Source organism: Ursus americanus, chromosome 24, assembly GCF_024610735.1.
Source record: "Ursus americanus isolate L20-20 chromosome 24, mUrsAme1.1.p, whole genome shotgun sequence".
NCBI lineage: Eukaryota > Metazoa > Chordata > Mammalia > Carnivora > Ursidae > Ursus > Ursus americanus.
In genome coordinates this window covers 33,117,148-33,137,488 of record NC_142150.1, presented here as the reverse complement: position 1 = coordinate 33,137,488, position 20,341 = coordinate 33,117,148, and the positions used below count along the sequence as shown (strand labels likewise).

Here is a 20,341-nt window from a genome sequence, read left to right as displayed (position 1 = left end):
TGATCAGAAAATATTGAAAATAGGAAACTAGACCAAATGTATTAGTCACACACATTTAAGATATGCACAACAGTGCATTTTTTGACATGGGAGAATTTTTTTCAAAATCTTCTTTCTTATCTAAATAATATAATTAATAATAATGAGTAGTTTTTATTTTCAAAACATCAGTTAAATATTTAAAAATCATTATCAGTAAATTTGAGTAACATACATAATCATTCCCACTATTCCCATTATGCCACAATACTTCTACAGAATAAAAGACAATAAAAAGGATAAACAGCATAATTTAAGAAATCAAAAATAATTACCATGATATTCATGTCAATGAATAAAGCTCATATCGTTGTTTTCATACTGGTAAGTTTTCACCAAATTTCTGTTTATTTCCTTCAGATACATACTCATTTGTGTGTAACATACAGGAAACTCAAGTATATGGAGAGGCAGAGAAATATCTCAGAATTCGTACTTCTAGGACTTTCATATGACCAGAACGTTCAAATATTTTGTTTTGTGCTCTTCTTATTCAGTTATGTTGCCCTGTTGGCAGGAAACCTTCTGATCCTTGTCTCCACTCGATGCAGCCCTCTTTTTCACCAACCCATGTACTACTTCCTCATCCACTTATCCTCCATGGACATCTGCTACACCTCTACGGTTACGCCCAAGTTAATTGCTGACCTACTTGGAGGGACAAAAACCATCTCCTATGATAATTGCATGTTACAAGTCTTTGCCATGCACTTCTTTGGGAGCATTGAGGTCTTTATTCTCACAGTCATGGCCTTTGATCGCTATGCTGCCATCTGCAAACCTCTCCACTACATGCTTATCATGAACAGGACAAGGTGCCATCTCCTAATCTTAGCTGCTTGGGCTGGTGGCACTCTCCATTCTTTCCTCAATTATTGATGACAATCCAATTGCCATTTTGTGGTCCTAATGAACTTGATCACTACTTTTGTGATATCTTCCCTTTGCTGAACATTGCCTGCACTGATACCTACATCACTGGGGTCCTTGTTGTTGCAGATTCAGGTATCATCACCTTAGTTACCTTTGTTGTCTTGCTTGTTTCTTATGTCGTTATATTGTTTAGTCTAAGACATCACTCAGCTGAGGGAAGACACAAAGCCCTCTCCACCTGTGGGTCTCATATCACTGTGGTCGTCTTATTTTTTGGGCCTTCGATCTTTGCTTACCTTCGACCGCCAGCCACATTCCCTGAAGACAAAGTATTTGCTCTATTTTATACCATCATTGCTCCTATGTTCAATCCCTTAATCTATACGCTGAGAAATACAGAGATGAAAAATGCCATGAGAAGAGTTTGGTGCCAAACATTATTTTCAAAGGAAGCACACAGTTAATTTGAGGAAATGTATAGCTAAACAGCATTCTATAAAAAATGGGCTTGTAAGGACTAAAGGAGCTAAGAAATATTTCATAGACTTTATATTCCATCACTATCATGAATGGAATGCATGAAAGAAAGAGGAATTAGAGAGAAATTTAAGGGGATAGCTAAATGAATCCTAATTCCCAAATACAAGAATTAATTGAAAATTTAATTTAATGGAATACTAAGGAGATGTGATAGGCATATCTGCAGAAGAAACTGTCTGGGCCAAAGCAAACAAGGCAACATTATTCAGTCAATGAATTATAATGGCAAAACAATTTTAATAATAGTTCTATTAAAAATCCTGAACTTATATGTCAATCCTCATAGTGATACACATTCTGCACTAATGACAATGTTGCATCTAAAAATAAAATAACACTTTACAGCATCACGAATATTTTTATGATAGAACATTCATTTATACATCCTTAGAGGCATTTAGAAATCACCTGTTCAACACAAAATCCGTATAGTGGAACCTGTTTTAAAGTGGCTTCTGGTGATCAATTCTCCTGCATTGATGTTTCGTATAATAGTAATACCAGGTTAACACAGAGTAAGAATCAATATCTCAGGACGCTGAAACACAATTACTTGTTACTGCACCTATTGGCCAGAACATAAAACATTTTCCATAAAACCTAAGGGACTGAACAATAATTGAAAAAGTAAAAATCGGTAAGTTGGAAGTTATTGGATCCAGAACCAAGGACCTTGTTTGCTAAAAAGAGAAAAATAAATAAATACATGAAAGCCTAGGAAAAGACATTTTAAGACACGGTCTAATACCAAAAACAAACCAAATTATATTTTCCAAGCACATGATGGCTGCGTATGGATGTTTATACCTGTTTTATTCATAATTGCAAAACCTCAAAAGCAACCAAAATGTCCCTCCATAGATAAATAGATAAATAAATTGTGATTTATATGGACTATAGACAATTACTCAGCACTAAAAAGAAATGAGCTATCAAGCTACAAGATGACATGCAGGAAATTTAGCTGTATATTACTAAGTGAAAGAAGACAATCTGAAAAAGCTACCTGTCACGTGATTGGAACTCTATGAATCCTGGAAAAGGCAAAACAATGGACACATCGACAACATCGGTGTTTGCCAAGGGTCAGTGTGGAGGGTAGAATGAATAGGCAGAACACAGAGGATTTTTAGAGCAGGAAGCACTTCTGCATGTTATTACCACTGTGGATACATGTCCTTATCCATGTCAAACCCGTAAAATGTACATCAAGATTGAAGCCTAATGAAAAGTCTATTTGGGAGATAATGATGTGTGAGCACAGGTTCCTTTGATGTAACAGATGTATCACTCTGGTGGGGGAGGTTGTCTGTGTGTGGGGACAGGAATATTACAGGGAATCGTTGTGTTTTCTGATCAGTTTTGCTGTGAAACTAAAGCTGCTTTAAAAAATAAAGTTTATTAATTAAAAATATACACTATGGCACGATAGATATATCAAAACTTGTAAGTGGAATGAAGAAGAGACTGAAAAAGAATTTCTGCAGAAAAATAATTAAAGACCTTTTTTGTATGCTTGATAGGATTTAAATAAAAGTCACTTAAGAAATAGCAAATATCATTATAGAGAAGATGCTAGATAACAGGATTTTATTGAAAGGAAGATGGTAAAAATACAGAAAGCATTTTAGAACATGTAAATCAATTGCAAGAGTTCCTATCAGCCTGGAGGCACCATACAAACAGGTATAAAGAGCAGAAAGAATAATGAGGAAGGTGAAATTAACCAGAGCTGTTACAGCAGAGAGGAAGTGGACAGATTGTCTCAGTGGTTATTCACAAAGAAACAACAGTGTTGCCAGGTTAAAACTTTTCTCCTGGGCATGTTCTATAATGTTTAATTACTTAACTGGAGCAAAGAAATGTGTCTCTAAAAATGAAAGAGAAGTTCAGATAAGTAAACAACAGATTCATTTTAAAGGCCTCTTTTATATAGTGGATATTATTTGTTTTCGTTATCATGCTTTCTTAATAATGTAAGTTTCTCTTTTAGAACATTGTCAGTGATCAAAATTATCAAAATTATTATTTGCAAACAATATTGACCTAGGGCTAATGACGTTTTCTGCTAAAAATGTAGACACAAATTCCAAAATAACGGGACTTTAGCATTCTAGCAAACCAACGACTTTCACAAAAATGACTTCAGGCTGATTACAGTGGCTTTCATGTTTAGTAAGTTGAGAGTAGTGTCTTTTTTTTAATTGAGATATAAATGCTGTATAACCAAATTATATTATTTTCTTGTATGCAACGTAATGTATTGAGAAATGGTCACTGCAATGAGTCTAGCTAACATCATCACGACACATACAAATTTTTTCTTGTGACAAGAACTTTTTAAACGCTAAGCTTTCTCATATTTTTTAGACAAAATCCTGCCTGAGGATTTGAAGATGTAGATTCTAGAATTACTCCAATCACAATCTAAGACACATGTAGTTATTTTAATAGGAAAACCCAAGCATATTTTGATATTACTTGAGACTTAAACTATTTTAAAAATTCTGTCCACTTCTGTGTTTATTGATGTGAAAACATTGACAAAGGTTGCATGTTATCAGAAAGAAAACATAAACGGGATAGAAAAAGAGAAAAACATATCAATTTAAAAGTATTAAAGGCTATCCTGTGAAATGTAGCTAATGCTTTTTGCTGCAAATTCTCCACGAGGCATAACAGTGTTCAACTTCACACTTCCGCTTTAGAATACCTCAGTGTTTGAAAAGTTACACACAGGAAATGTAATATTTTATATTCATTAATGAGATTAGTATAGCATACCAGCATAAACCGTAAAGGAATTTATGCCATCAATATGTGGCTTAAAGATGTACTTATATAATAAAATTGTATAAAAATTCAAATAAAATATTATAAACACTGCAATGGCATAATGGCAAACTCTCATGAGTATGTTTTTAAATAAATTTTATTTTAAAGGAAGATTTAGGTTTGCAGAAACATTATACAAAAAGTACAGTGATTTCCCATATACACACTCTGCCCCTCACAATTTCTGTTTTCTGGCATCTTGCAGTGGGGTCATTTGTTACCACTGGTGAACCAATATTGGTACAGTATTTCTAAGGGCCATGCTTACCCTAGGCTTTACTCTTGGTGTTGTCAAGTTTTATGGATTTTGACATAGGCATTGTGTCATGTACCCACCATTACAGTATAATACGGGATAGTTTCCCTTCCCTAAAAATGCCCCGTGTTCCACCTCTTCACCCCTTCTCCTTTATCCTTGAGTCTCTGCCAACCAGTGAGTTTTGTTTTATGATCAGTATTTCCTTATTCAGAAAAGGAATTCCTAATTCATACCTGTGATGTAAATATTTCTGTTTATAAGCATAAATATCCACTTTTGGATTATTTATTGTTTTAGTAATTAATATTTTAAAATTCAGTGTGATCTGCTTACACTCTCTACTTCTGCCACATAAATATATCATCTTTATATGGGTCATCTATGGTATAATTATAATAAGAAATATTATAAACATATCACTCTAATTGGTATGATTCAAGAGAAACCTAACACCCCCGAATTTAGAAGGAATCAATATAACAGCATAAAGTAGATTTTACCAAAGAATTCTAATAGGCACATAAACCCAACTACTAAAACCTTCTTATATCAAAGAACTACCTCAGACACATGAATTTTCTCACCAAGTTGCATTACTGTTCTAGAAGGATGCAGGTAAACATATCATACGATTTCAGAACATAGGAGTGCCTGGATGTCTCAGTCAGTTGAATATCTGACACTTGATTTCAGCTCAGGTCATGATTTCAGGGTTTTGGGATCCCCACCTTGGGCTCCATGACCAGTGGGAGTCAGCATGAGATTCTCCCTCTACCCCTCCCCCACCATGTGATTTCTGTCTGTCTGTCTCTCTCTTTTTCTCTACCTCTCTAAAATAAATAAATCTTATAAGAAGGGATTTCAGAATATAGCCCAAATAATTAGAAGGGAGATTATTAGATTACATAGTGTCCTTTACAACATGAAGCTCCTATAATTATTTGAATCTGATACCTTCTACCAAGTCAGGAAGAACAACTAAATTGAAGGTTCATGGTCAGCGATGATGACAGGGAAGTGCCTAATAAAGGAAACGGGAAGAGGGAATGCCTCCAGTCTGTGGATGCAAACATACAGGGTGGGACAGAGCAGCGGAGCAGCAGAGGACACCAGGAGTACACATGAAGAGGGACAGGGCAAGCACTAGATCAAAGCCACAAGTGACTGGGCAGGCAAGACAGGCAGAGACAGAATGGTGAAGGACATCTAAGGCTATAGACCTTATGTGCCTGTTTGTACCTTTTGCTGTCTATTCCTCTACATAAAATTGACTTAAGACCAACCAATGTGTGTGTTCCTATGGCTTATTTTCCTGAAGGAAGTAGTGCTCATGTCCAAAGACAGGATTGTATAAGCTCCACATTGAGAAAATGATATTCCTTATGGACTTGTAGGTAAATCCAAGCTCTGAAGAAAAATTTGAAACGTCCTTTCATCTTTGATCATCTGAAATGCACATCTTGGTGCATAATTTCCTATGGTACTTTCACTTCTGCATTCCTCGGAGTGTCATCAGAGGGTTGAGCAAAGGTGTTTCAAGTGTATAAAACACAGCTATCGTCTTATCCATGGGGAAGGTGGTTGCAGGATGTGTGTATATAAATATGCAAGGACCAAGGAACAGGATGAGCACAATGATGTGGGGGAGGGGTTTTCTCCTCCCTTCAGCACCGTGGTGTTCAGAGAATGAAGATGATAACATAGGAGCACATCAGCAGGACAAACTCAGTGTGTGAATAGCCCCACTTTTGGACACCAGGAGTAGGTTGATCACAGAGGTGTCTGCACAGGCAAGTTTCAGCAAGGGCTGCAAGTCACAAAAATAGTGATCACTCACATTGGGACCACAGAAGGATAAACTCAAGGCCAGAAACATCTGAGCTAAAGAGTGCACACAGGACCCCACCCAGGCCACAATCACCAGAACAGCACAGATCCGTGGACTCATGATGATTGTGTAGTGCAGGGGTTTACAGATGGCCACATAGCTGTCAGTGGTCATGAGGATAAGGATGAAGAAGCCCAGGAAGCCAAAGAAATGGAATGAAAAGCCTTGTCTCATGCACTCACTGAAAGAGATAGTGGTCTTCTTCAAAAGGGCATCCATAATCATTCTAGGGGCTATGGAAGTGCAGAAGCAGGTGTCAGGTAAGGATAGGTGGAAAAGGAAGAAGTACTTTGGACTCCGAGGTGCCCAGCTGGTCGTGATAGTGGTAATAATCAGAAAGTGACTCAACAACATCCCCAAATAGAAGGGCAAGAAAGTGACAAACACTATTTTCTTCTTAACAGGACCCTGAATCAACCCAAGCAGAAATATTTTCAACATAGGGGACTTTGGGTGGCAAGTTCGGTTAAGCATCGGACTCTTGGTTTTGGCTTAGGGAGTGATCTAAGAGTCTTAAGATCGGGCTCCCTTGCAGGGCTCAGCACTCAACGTGTTTGAGACTTTCTCTCCCTCTCTTTCTGCCCCTAAATCATGCTCTCCATCTCTCTCTCTCTCTCTCTCTCTCTCTCTCTCTCTCTCCCCCTATAATAAATAAATAAACCTAAATATAATTCTCCATAAAAAAATGATGATTTGCACTTCACCAAAATTAAAACTATGCAGCAGAACTAGTATATAAAGAGGAATGAAATAAACAGTTGAGGATGTGAATGCAACTTGTATCCTTTTCTAAGGGTTGTCCAAGTGTGTGCACAGGGAGAAGCTGAGAGACATGACCCGCTGTCTCCTGCTGTAGATTGGTACAGGCCAGCTCTTGGGCACAGCTTGCTCAACACCGGGCATAACAGTCACGTAGACAAGCTCTAAATCCCTGGGTTATAATGGCCTTTAAGGTGAAGGGCTAGAATCCTTCAAATCGTCGGACTTAGTAAGCATTTAAAGTTCATAAAGAAGATCTAAACTAGAATAATGCATTTTCTTGCTTCAATTGCTTACTGGGTATTTGACCTCGTTATTTAAACTCTAAAACCTTCTGGTTTTTATCTACATACTAAAGGTAATGTATCTGTGTCAAAATGCATTATTATGAGCATTGAATAATAGGATAGCCTTTCTATCCAACAATCTCTCAGTAAATTTTTGTTATTCTGTGGCTAAGTAGAGTGATCTGAAGGAGATTAAATATTACAAAATTTGATTTCCGGACAGTTCTTGCATGAGAAAACTTTACATGCATGGATTGGCATATGGTAGAGAGAGACTGCCTGGCTTCAGTCCATGCAGATGAGACTGAGTCTAAATCACCTGTGACTAGTCAGTGAGCAGAGACAGAACCAGATGGGAAACACGTTAAAGGCTTGGCTGTACTTTGCTTCCTTCCTCTGATTTTTCCATATCTTTTTTCCTTTTCCTCCCTGCCAATTTAAGGAGAAGGCGTGTTTACCTTTATCTTTTCTTTGTCACCTGTTTTCCAACAGCTCATCCATCAATGGTAATTTCATACAAATTATAATATCACAAGTTATTGATTTTATTTTTCTACCTACGCTGCATGCCAAAGATCTTGATAACTTCCAAAAAAAAAAAAAAAGACTGTAAGTGCTGTCTTTGGTTCTCTTTGTCCTTCTTCATCTCAGATTTTCTTGGAAGCTAACCTGATACTATTTTAGGCTACAATTTCCCCCCTATTTTTCAGAAAGCTGGAGGAGCACAGGGCAGTCGCACTATAGCTTTTTGGGGGCTTCAGGGAAAAAGGGCCAATTTTTTTCTCCAGGTAGGCTAATGTGGAAAGTTTATACCCAAGAGCACCAAGCACATTACTGTGGATGGTGGCTTTGCAACACTTGGGCCAAAACCTGTCTAGAAATACCTTTGGGAATATAATTACATAAAGATTTCAAGGACCTATTAATTCTCGCATTGCCACTTAAATTTACCTTCTGTTCCTCCGAACCAAATTGTCTTCAGGCATAGGCATAAAATAAATGGATGTTTCCTAGGACCTAAATACTTGTGTTAGCTTCTGCACGAATGTAAAAACCCATTTTGCTTATTTTACTTATGAGCTTTTATTAAGAAGCTAAATGAGCTTTCAAAATGTCCAGGCTGCTTTCCTGAGGGATGAAGATCCACTTCTTGCATCACTGAGTCTTACTGAATATTGCAAGGGCACTTGTGTTGTAAACTGTAGAAAGTTTAAGATGTGTTGAAATTGTCAATAATTTGCAGAGAATTCATCTGGATGTGTTTGAATTCCAGGAATGTAATTTTCTGCATCTGATTCCAAGTTTTGCTACTAGAGACAAACTGGCAGAGTGAGTATCTGAGGAGGGAATCCTTCCTGATGCAGCCCCGAAACTAAGCAGACAGCCACTCAGATCTTATGGTTAGTGAGTTACCCTTGTCGCCTTGGTTTGGGAAGGGTCCCACCACCCATGTGCTGGGCTAAGTGTGTGTTCTTTATATCTATTCTACGTGATTTCATTTGAATTGATATAATTTCTTTTGTAGCCTAGGACAATTTGATTACTGCATAAATGTTACAGCATATTTAGACTTAACAGCACATTAATTATAAGCAAAATTCCCATTTGGGGAGAGAAAAATAGTAGAGTTAGACAAAGCATATTTATGTAGGTAGTGAATTTCATTGTGACCACAAATCATGCTCACAGGCCTTACTCCATAGTCTTATTAAGAAACAGACCAGTTTATGAATAAATATGTACAATAACAAAGACTTTCTTATATTTCAAAACATCTGCCATCCTAAAATAGACTAGTTTACTCTGATCCAGCTGAGGTAAGTGTATAGCATCCTACGTTCTGTTACACTGAGTTTTTACTTTCTGATACACTAAGAGTTTGTTACACTAAAAGTTTGAAATTGTGGTAGAAACTACTATTTACACATAAGAGCTTCTATTCCTTTATGAACAGCATAATCCAAAGGTACACATAATTTGTATTCAATAATATGAAAGAATAATTCATTGTTTACCTTTTGTAGAGGAAAAAAAATTAGTCCTCTGATAAGTGGTAAGAAAGACACTAAGATAACCAATTGATTATGAGATTAATAGAGTTTCAGTAACAGAATGTTGATGATGGAGTTTCCCGTGATCATTTTATTAAATCCATGCTATGAATGTTCTTTTTTATTTCCTTTATTTTCCAATTGATTGTGTGTGTGTGCACATGACAATCTCTGGTCCTACACGAATCACTCAGAGAGGAAAGACTGTAATAGAAAGGTGACAGTTTTGAACCACACATGTCACTGGCTTTTTCATGTGACCTCATGTACAGCTCTTTAAAAGTCTGAATTTTGTAATGATATCTTGGTTGTGAAAGGAGAAAGAGGAGGCCTAAAGGGATGAAGCCATTTGCTCAAGAATCACACTGGTCAGGTGATTTGAGATGCCTCAGGGTTTCTCCCCCTTTCTATGTTGCTACTGTTTCAACCACTTGTCCACTGGTTGCCTGAGGTTCTTTATTTCCCAACTGTGACTTCAGTTTTTCCATGGGAGGGTCCTCGGTATTGCTGTATTGGTTGATGAGAGTAAATCCCCTCAACTGACTTTTCCCTCTTCCCTTTTACCAACAGCTCTGATCATAGAGAAAGTTTGCTCCGAATACAGGCTGGGGTTTTGGGCTATTGGAGATGAAATTCCAAGGATGATGTAGAAAGCAAGCAGGAATCCTGATAAGGAATTTGCATTTATGTAAAATTGAGAGCTAATTATTTCAAATGTTTAGCATCAGCAAATTTTAGAATATTTTTTAATAGTAAATATTCCATAGCCCTTCACCTACATAAACACTCAGAAAGACAGACGGGATATCTGTTAATCCAATGTCTTGCATTTTCTTTTTTGCTCACAGGAGGAATCAAAACAGTTTTCGCAGACTGTCCTTCATGACATCCCTCTCAGGTCTCTCCCCTGAAAGACAGCCCCAGATTGAGGAAGAAAAAGGATTTCTGTCTTGTAACATTTACAGTGTGTTGCTTTTCAATCCTGAGAAATTACTTAGATTTCTTGATATGTCTCTTCTATTCAGAATCAGAGATTTGAATTGGTGCAGTGATTTCCACATTTCTGTAGTTCTCATTCTACTTAGATAAAAGTTGCCTGTAAATCAATTTGTTTTAGTAATTATGTATATCTGAAAAATTAACATTGTTTCTGTCTCGTAAACAAAGATTAGTGTCAGTTGCAGTAAGTATGAGAGAGGTCAATGATCCTCAGTCCTACGGCTTTTCAGGACCCCTTAGTAACTGTTCACTGCTGAGCACTCTGGGACATCATTATATTATTTTGTTATGTGAGGAGGATAGGGAGCCTTGTTAGCGATACAGAAACCAAAGTAAACATTGAAAATTTTAGTTTTATTAAGTTAGAATTTTGAATAGTATTTTAAAATAGAAGTTATGTCTCATGGTACAGGCCATTCTAAAAATGCCTCAGCTGTCAACTATGTGCCATGTAAAATCTTGTTGAAGACTGTCAATAACATAGATATTAAATTTGTGAGTCTCTACAGATGATGATTGCTGAATAATATTGTAACAAAAGCATTTTTTATTATATAAATGACATCTGGGGGCCCAGATATGTCTGTCACTTGACGAAGGTAAAGGGTGTGCTAGTTTTTGCAAACCCACTAGAATCAGATATTTCCTCATTAGTGGGTAAAATAGCTCTTAGAATTGCTTTCTCTTTATCCTTCACTCATCTTGCACTGTTTAAATGACATCTCCATATATACATCAGAGGGACACCTGGGTGGCTCAGTTAGTGAAGCGTCTGCCATCAGCTCAGGTCATGATCCCAGGGTCCTGGGATCCAGTCCTGCATCAGGCTCCCTGCTCAGTGGTGAGCCTGCTTCTCCCTCTGTCTGCCACTTTCTTTGCTTGTGCTCTCTCTCTCTCTGACAAATAAAAACATACAATCTTTAAAAAAGTATATATTAGATACAAAGATGCAGATCCCTGAATATTTCATTTACTCATTTATGCACAAGTTATCATTGAGTGCTTACTCACCATAAAGTTTGTCTTCAAGTTACTTTACAGTATTATGTCCTATTTCTCTTTCACTGCTTTTAGTTCAAGACAGAAAACAGCAATTCTAGACATCCAGTGGAGTATGAAGGGGCCCCTTATGGCAAGATACAGCATGGGGAAGGCCAACTTAGAACTGAGTTAACTCTCAGAAAAGACCCTTATTGGCATTCAATTTTTAGATTGTATCTAAAATATGAAATTTTCAGTATAAGCCATGACATATGCATAATTCCAATATACTTAGGTAATTCAACAATCTTACCTTTCCTTTATCAATTGCAATCACAAACATCAATGACAGCACATATTTTTAAATTGTATTTAACTCGTGAGATATATTATTACGACAGATGAATGGGTTTCCCGAATATTATTCAAGATTCAATAATATTCTCTCTTTTGCTGTATTGTTTTCAACTGCTCTTTGCTTTTTAATGTAAGAGCAATTCCGTTGGTTTAACATGACCGACCCATTGACAATGTTTGACCACTTGGGAAAGTATAGTACGCTCTACACAAATTAAAGTTCCGTAGTTCATACTGGATGTTTAAACAAATGTGCATTTCTTCAGATTCATTCCCAGAAAATTCAGGGAATTTTCTCAAATCATTTTAAAGGAAGGAAAGTTGATTTCATGCATAAGAATTAGGAAAGATGGAAAAAAATCCTTCCTTAATTAGCAGTCCTTTATCTAAATATATAAATTGTATATATTTTCAAGATATTATTTAAATATTTTAAATAATTAGTAGTATTGTTGAGTAAATACATAATTATAAAATTATTTCATGATAGTTTTATAAAAGACAGAATAAAAAGAAAAGCAGCTTAATTCAATAAATCAAAAATAATTAACTCTATGCCAATATTCATTTTAATAAATTTTGTTATTGTGTTCCTACAGTTAATCTTCACCTAGGCTTATGTCTTCTTTCTTTCAGAAACATAATTCCTTATGGAAATTGACAGCAAAGCCAAATATATGAAAAGCCAGAGAAACATCTCAGAATTCATACTTCTAGGACTTTCATATGACCAGAACATACAAATATTTTGCTTTGTGCTCTTCTTATTCTGTTACGTTGCCCTGTTGGCAGGAAACCTGCTGATCCTTGTCTCCATTCGGTGCAGCCCTCTTTATCACCAGCCCATGTACTACTTCCTCATCCACTTATCCTTAATAGACATCTGCTACACCTCTACGGTTACGCCCAAGTTAATTGCTGACCTGCTGGTGGAAAGAAAAACCATCTCCTACAGTAACTGCATGTTACAGGTCTTTACAATGCACTTCTTTGGAGGCACTGAGATCTTCATTCTTACCGCCATGGCCTTTGATCGCTATGCTGCCATCTGCAAACCTCTCCACTATGTGATTATCATGAACAGGACAAGGTGCCATCTCCTAGTCCTAGCTGCTTGGGCTGGTGGGGCCGTCCATGCCTTTCCTCTTTTTTCTACTGCAATTGGTTTGCCCTTCTGTGGTCCTAATGAAATCGATCACTACTTTTGTGATATTTTTCCTTTGCTAAAAGTGGCCTGTACTGATACCTACATCACTGGTGTCCTTGTGATTGCCTTTTCAGGTATGGTTGCTTTAGTAACCTTTATTGTCTTATTTGTTTCTTATGGGATAATACTATTCACTTTGAGAAATCTGTCAGCTGAGGGAAGACGCAAAGCCCTCTCCACCTGTTGGTCTCATATCACTGTGGTTGTCTTATTTTTTGGGCCTGTAATCTTCATCTACCTTAGACCACCTACTACTTTTCCTGAGGACAAAATATTTGCTCTATTTTACACCATCATTGCTCCTATGTTCAATCCCCTAATCTATACTCTGAGAAATTCAGAGATGAAAAAAGCCATGAAAAAGGTTTGGTGCCCATCACTATTTCCAAAGGAAGCACACAGTTAATTTGAAGAAGTTTATTAGTTAAGCAACTCTGAGAAAGAAAAGAGGGAGATGTGAATGAAAAAGGCAGGAACTATCTCATGGGGTTTGTGGACCATCACTGTCTGAGCGGAGTAAATGAAAGCAATAGGACTACAGGTTTAAAGTAACATTGAACAAGTACTTATTCTTGCAAACCAAAATTAATTGCAAACGAAGTTAATATTGTGGGGTATAAAGAGGGTATAGGTAGGGGAACCTTCATGAAAAACAACTGAACCTAAGCAAGTAATGCAATGTTATACTCATTAGTGACTTTTAAGAGAAATATATTAATGGCACTTTTATTAAAACATTGGGCATAGAGACCAGACCACACAGTGACAGAATATTTTTGGTAGTTCAGAAGTTGTAATGAAAAATTTTTTAAAAAGATGTAATCTAGGGGTGCCTGGGTGGCACAGCGGTTAAGCGTCTGCCTTCGGCTCAGGGCATGATCCCGGCGTTATGGGATCGAGCCCCACATCAGGCTCCTCTGCTGGGAGACTGCTTCTTCCTCTCCCATTCCCCCTGCTTGTGTTCCGTTTCTTGCTGGCTGTCTCTATGTCTGTCAAATAAATAAATAAAATCTTTAAAAAAAAAAGATGTAATCTAAAACTGAATCAATTTAACTTTCTGATAAAACATTCATATATATATATCCTCTAGTTTATACAGACATCAGTTGTGCAAACAAATAAGTATTTAAAATAGAATCCGTAATTTATTTTTAATTTTTAAAAGATTTTATTTATTTTTTTGAGAAAGAGAGAGCACATGAGTGAGCAGGAGAAGGGGGCAGGGGTGCTGGGGTATACATGGAGAGGGAGAAGCAGACTCCTCGCTGAGCAGGGAGCTGGGTGTGGGCTCCATCTCAGGACCCTGGCATCACAACCTGAACCAAAGGCAGTCTCTTAACCAAATGAGTCACCCCGGTGCCCCAAGTAGAATCAGTTTTCAAGTGGTTCCTGGCGGTCAACTATCCTGATGTCCACTGAAGTCAATAATAATACATAGTGAAGGCAGAATGAGCATCGACAATTCAAAAGCTGAAACACACTTCATGGCATCCCATCTATTGGCCGGAGTTTAGTATCATTTCCATAAGGAGCTATATATCAAAATGTATGTGTTGCTCATCTCTACCTGCCTAAAATTGATAACCCATGGTGAGTCGTAGGATCCACAACCAAAGACTTTTCCTACTGCAATGACAGAGAGAGAGAAGAGAAAGAGAGGGAACTAGCAAAAGAGAAATAAGGTGTGATTGAACCACAAAGTAAGTGAAAAAAAATAATGCACTTTGGTTGCACATGGATGCTTATGGCAGATGTATTCAGATCAACAATTCTTGGAAGCAACTACGATGTCCCCCAGTAGGGGAATAAATAAACTATTGTACATCTGGAGAATGGAATATTATTCAGCACTAAAAAGAACTGAGCTAGTTGAGGTGCCTGGGTGGCACAGCGGTTAAGCATCTGCCTTCGGCTCGGGGCATGATCCCGGCGTTATGGGATCGAGCCCCACATCAGGCTCCTCCGCTATGAGCCTGCTTCTTCCTCTCCCACTCCTCCTGCTTGTGTTCCCTCTCTCGCTGGCTGTCTCTATCTCTGTCGAATAAATAAATAAAATCTTAAAAAAAAAAAAAAAAGAACTGAGCTAGTAAAGTAAGAAACTATATTCAGCACTCTAAAATGCATATTTCAGAGAGGAAAAAACCAATGCGAAGGGGCTCCCTTTTGTATGATTTCATCTATAGGTCTTCCTTGACTTATCAGGGAGTTATGTCCCAATAAACCCATCAAAAGTTGAAAACATCTTAAGTCATAATGCATGAAATACTCCCAACTTACCAAACTTCATAGCTTAGCTTAGCCTACCTTAACTGTGCTCAAAACATATTATTTAGCCTGGAGTTGGGCAAAGTCATCGAATACAAGGCCTATTTGGTAAGAAAGCACTGAATATCTCATTAACTTATTAAATACTCTACTTCACGTGAAAAACAAAATTGCTATATGGGTACAGAACGGTTCTAAGTGTATTGATCATTGACCCTTGTGATTGCTTGGCTGACTGGGAGCTGCACCTCTCTGCCCCTGCCCAGCATCACAAGAGAGGATTGTACTGCGTATCAGTAGCCCAGGAAAGACCCGAATTCAAAGTAATATTGCTCTAAAAAATAAGGTTATTAATCACAAAATACATTGCAGCACAATACCTAAAGAAAGTCATCTTGTAGCTAAAGGAAGAGTCTTCTGAAAAAGATTTTCTAGTGAAAACAGATAATACCTTAGAACCTTACAACTTTAATGGAGGTTCTTTTGCTCATACTTCATAGCACGTAAAATAAGAATTCTTAAGAATCACAGCAATTATGACAGAGAAGGGCCTGGATGGTGGAATGTTATGAGGTAAATGCGATGCAGGAGGTGTAATCATTCCGGAGGCACTGTGCAAAGAAGCAGGGAGTGCAGGAAAAAATGGTGAGGAAGAAAAAATTAAGTAGAGTTTTTATAACCAAGAGAGATTGGACAAACTGACTTCTCAGCAGCTACTAATAAAGAAACAAAACTATTGCAAGAATTGATCTTACCTTTTGAAAGAACATCACAAAACATTTGTCAGTCTAAAGATTGAAATGGAATGTGCTTAGAATGACCAACTTCGTTACTAGAAGAAAGATCATCTTCATGTGTAGAATGGGAAGATCAATAAAAGGAGCAGCATCATGTAATCAGCAACCAGATTAAAAGTCACAAGTTACCAGCACTCCCGGAGTTCTCTTCATACATCCTTAAAATTACTACCTTTGGAAAAGAATCACTATCTTCATCTATAAAACTGATTAAATTTACATAGTGTTTGGTTTTGCAGAAAAACAGTATGGAAATTATACTCTTCAGTGTCTGTTTCCCTGTTATTATGTTTGTGAGATTCATTCTTCATATTTTTCTATTTTCTGATTATTTTCATTGATCTGTAGGATCTCACTGAATGGATAGGTGACAATCCATCCATTCTCTTGTTGATAGACTTGCAGCCATTTCCTTTTTAAGGATATTATGGGTAGATCTGCTTCAAACATTTGAAACATGTCTTTTGGTGAATATATATCATCTATTGTTGCGTTCTTTTTATAAAAGATACACCTAGCTCCTTAGGGCACAAAAAAATTGAAACTAAAAGCATAAAAAATATAGGGTGGTCAAAATGCAGTAGTATTTGAAGAAGCTATATATATATATATATATATATATATATATATATATATATATATGATATATACAAATGATATCTACAAATACTACAAATTTATATCATATATATGATATAAATATATCATATTTGAAAAAGCTATATATAAAATATATATACATAAAACTACATATATATTATATATACATATAATTATATATATCATATATACACATAGAATTACATATATATTACATATAAAATAGGTTTTAATGCAACAATGATTATCAATTCTTAAAATCATTAAATATTGATAGAATTAACAACACTGAAACATTTACAAATCTGAATGTGTATGCATATAGAAAGATACAGTGATTTATTACAAAATAATAAGCAGCACACTATGGATTATAAAAAACACTACACTTCACAGCTGTTGAGTGAATATGAGTTATTTAAAATAATTCATCCTATCTGATGGCATAAATATATTCTCAAAAAGTGTTAAATTATCTGAACCAATCAGAGTAACTTATTTATGATAATTCATTTGAAGTAGGAAACAATAATAAAAGGGTAACTTTCAATCTCAAATATATGGTAATTTAGAAATGTTTTTAAATAAAAAGTAGTGCAAATAAATTGTAATAGCAATAATAGAATAATTACAAATAAAATTAATAAAATGCTGTTCATCAAAAAAGTATAACAATGCTTAGAGGTAAATCTCCAGCATGTGTAAATACACAAAATACATGATTACATCAACAGGTGATTTGTTACCACCTAATCGTGACTACTTGATGTTAGGCAAGTACTGGGTGTTGAATGTCAGTGTTGGTTCATGAAATTCTACACCTGAAACTAACATTACCCTGAATGTTAACTAACTGGAATTTAAATAAAAAAATTGAAACAAACAAACAAAAATTAATAAATAAACAGAAAAAAATAAATTCTACACCTGAAGCTAATTACACTGTGTGCTAAGTAACTGGAATTTAAATAAAAACTTGAAAAAAACCCTAATTGTAATCCTCAAATTATTACCTGTAAATATTTTAGAACAAACAACATATTGAATTGTAAAAATACTAAAATGTTTTCCTTCAGAATCAGGAAGAGGAATTGACACTAAGTATCACCAGTTCATATTAACATTATTCAATATTATACTGAAGGTACTAACCAATTAATAGGGCAAACAAACCAAAGAGGAGAAAGTAATAAGGACTGATCAAAAATGAATAGAATACTATTTCTGAGGACCCTACAGAATGTATGAGTCATAAATGCATACTTTGAACTCCATGATAAATTTAAAAAGACTGACAATGCCAATTTTTGGTGACATTGTGGGGAAACTCTCAATCATTGCCGGTGGGAATGTAACACAGCATCACCACTTTTGAAAACACACTGGCAGTTTCTTAAAATGCTACCATACACTTAACATATAACTCAGCAATTCCACTCTTAGGTATCCACCCAAGAGAAATGATAATCTGTGTCCACACGAAGGCTGGTCCGTGAATGTTCACAGCAGCATCATTCACTCTGGCCCTTACATGGACACAATTCAAATGTCCATCAGCTAGGGAATAAGCATACAAGATGTGGTAGAGTCGTACTGTGCAATACTATTCTTACTAAAGAGGAACAAACTACCAATAATACAATGTGATAAACCTCTCAAACAGTCTGGTAAAGGAAGAAGATAATATTGTCTTTGAAAAGTATTGTTTTTAAAAAGTCTGTTTCTCTCCTGGTTATGTTATGTGGTTTCACAAATGAATCAAGGGAAAAACGGATGTGTCCTCGAGATTCCCTAGATCTCTGACCAAAGCTCTGCGGATTCCTTTATGTCCCCGCAGTAGCTGTCAGTGTGTGTAAAACTGGATCCTCAGATCCATCCCAAACCCAGAAATGACAATTCTCACGGTAAATGTAGTTGTTGCCGCTCACCTCGGCTGAGTTTACCCCCCATTCTTAATCCCATTCCTTCTACTTCTTCTTCCCTTAGTAGCTGTCCAGTCTCTTCAGAGATGATTCTCTGTTTTGCATCTTTGCTAACTTATCATGTGGGATCACGTGTCTGCTATGTCACTCCTTCCCACCCAGAAATCTGGCAGTCACATTTTTCTCTGAACTTAAAGGTCTCCTTGTAAAATGTGAGTCCTTAGGCCTGAAGAATGCAGGAAACAGCATTCTAACAGACAATTCTAATTTCATTGTTCACTCCTCAGAAACAGTGGGTAATGGCCCATTGCCCTTGGAAAAAAATCTAACTTTAGGTAAAACAGTAGAATCCAACCTGAGTTGACCAAAGCACACTCTTTTGATCTTAGAGTTCACAATGATGGATGAGACTCAACATCTTTGTCAGGTCAAACATGGCATAGATTCTGAACCTATCATATTTTAATTGTGAGGTTTGGACCAATTGGCTTCAAGTCCACGAGCCTTCTTGAATTTAATTAATCTGCACATTTTGGTTAAGCAATGTCTCAAAGGAGGTTTTACCACAATATATCCATTAGAATGGCCAAACTATGGGACACCATCAATTGGTGAGGATGTGGAAAAGAGGGGCTCTCATCTATTGCTGGTGGGAAAGCCAAATGGTGAAGCCATTTGGGATGACTGTTTGTCACTTTCTTACAAAACTAAACATATTCTTACTATACAATCCAGCAATCTCACTCCTTGGCTTTTGGAATCGAAAGCTTATGTCCACTTAAAAACCTGCACATGGATATTTAACAGCAGCTGTATTCATAATAGTCCAAACAATTGGAAGCAGCCAAGATGTCCTTCAGTAGGTTAGGTTAGATAAGTTGCAACATCAGACAATGGAGTAAAAATCAATGTCAAGAGAATCAATATTGTCTAGTTCATTTTATGGGTGAAGAAATTTTAATTGATTAATGAATGAGAGATGTACTATCAAATATAAATAAATGAAATATATTTATCCCGAAGTTGTTTTTTTGTGTAGATTGAGCCACGTGTTTGTCAAAACAGATTACATAATGAAATGTTACCGAGAAGTAAACTAATTAACAGGGGAAAATGGCTTGAACAGCTCATATTCATATAATGATGAAATCTTGCTGATAGGAGGAAGAATATCCAGGGAAGTTGTTTGCTACTTCACTGAACATCCCAGTTTCTTTTTCGTTCTCAGTACACAGTTTAAGCAGGAGTTAAAACAAATTGTGGTTTCTCAAAGAGATCTAGCTAGAATTCCCACAGCCTGAATCAGATAAAAGCAGGGGGAAAAGTCCCGTGTTTCCAGTACTTTCTTTGGTCTACATTATTTTTTGACTTTACTCGTCTTCCTTTACCATTATCACTCATTCAATATTTATTGTGCCCCAAACATTAAGCTGCCTTGCAGAAACTATTTTTCACAAGTAGTCAAGTACTTAAATAAAGCCAAGTGTGACTTTATTTAAGAAACAGAAATGCCTCTCAAATAATAAGATGTTCATTTATTTGAGACATCATTCTTTCTGATGGTTTAGAAGCCTACTGGGTGCCATGAGCAATACAAAATGATCCTGAAGTCTACAAGGAAATTTGGAAACTTGGGGTAATCTTTGTCACCACTCAGAGGTTAAATGGTTCTTTGCTTTTAT

The 20,341-nt window shown here is 36.4% G+C and overlaps 1 protein-coding gene and 2 pseudogenes across 1 annotated transcript; 2 read left to right on the top strand and 1 right to left on the bottom strand.

Annotated features, from left to right (window-relative positions):
- Nucleotides 1–441: 441 nt before the first annotated feature.
- Nucleotides 442–1,381, top strand: LOC123785219 (olfactory receptor 4P4-like; annotated as a pseudogene).
- A 4,651-nt stretch (nucleotides 1,382–6,032) lies between these two features.
- On the bottom strand, nucleotides 6,033–6,875 carry LOC148107868 (olfactory receptor 4C16-like; annotated as a pseudogene).
- Nucleotides 6,876–12,545: 5,670 nt separating this feature from the next.
- On the top strand, nucleotides 12,546–13,486 carry LOC123785218 (olfactory receptor 4P4-like). The gene is given in 2 exon segments (XM_045786934.2): nucleotides 12,546–13,439; nucleotides 13,442–13,486. Coding segments are annotated over 2 exon segments (939 nt in total).
- Nucleotides 13,487–20,341: the final 6,855 nt, after the last annotated feature.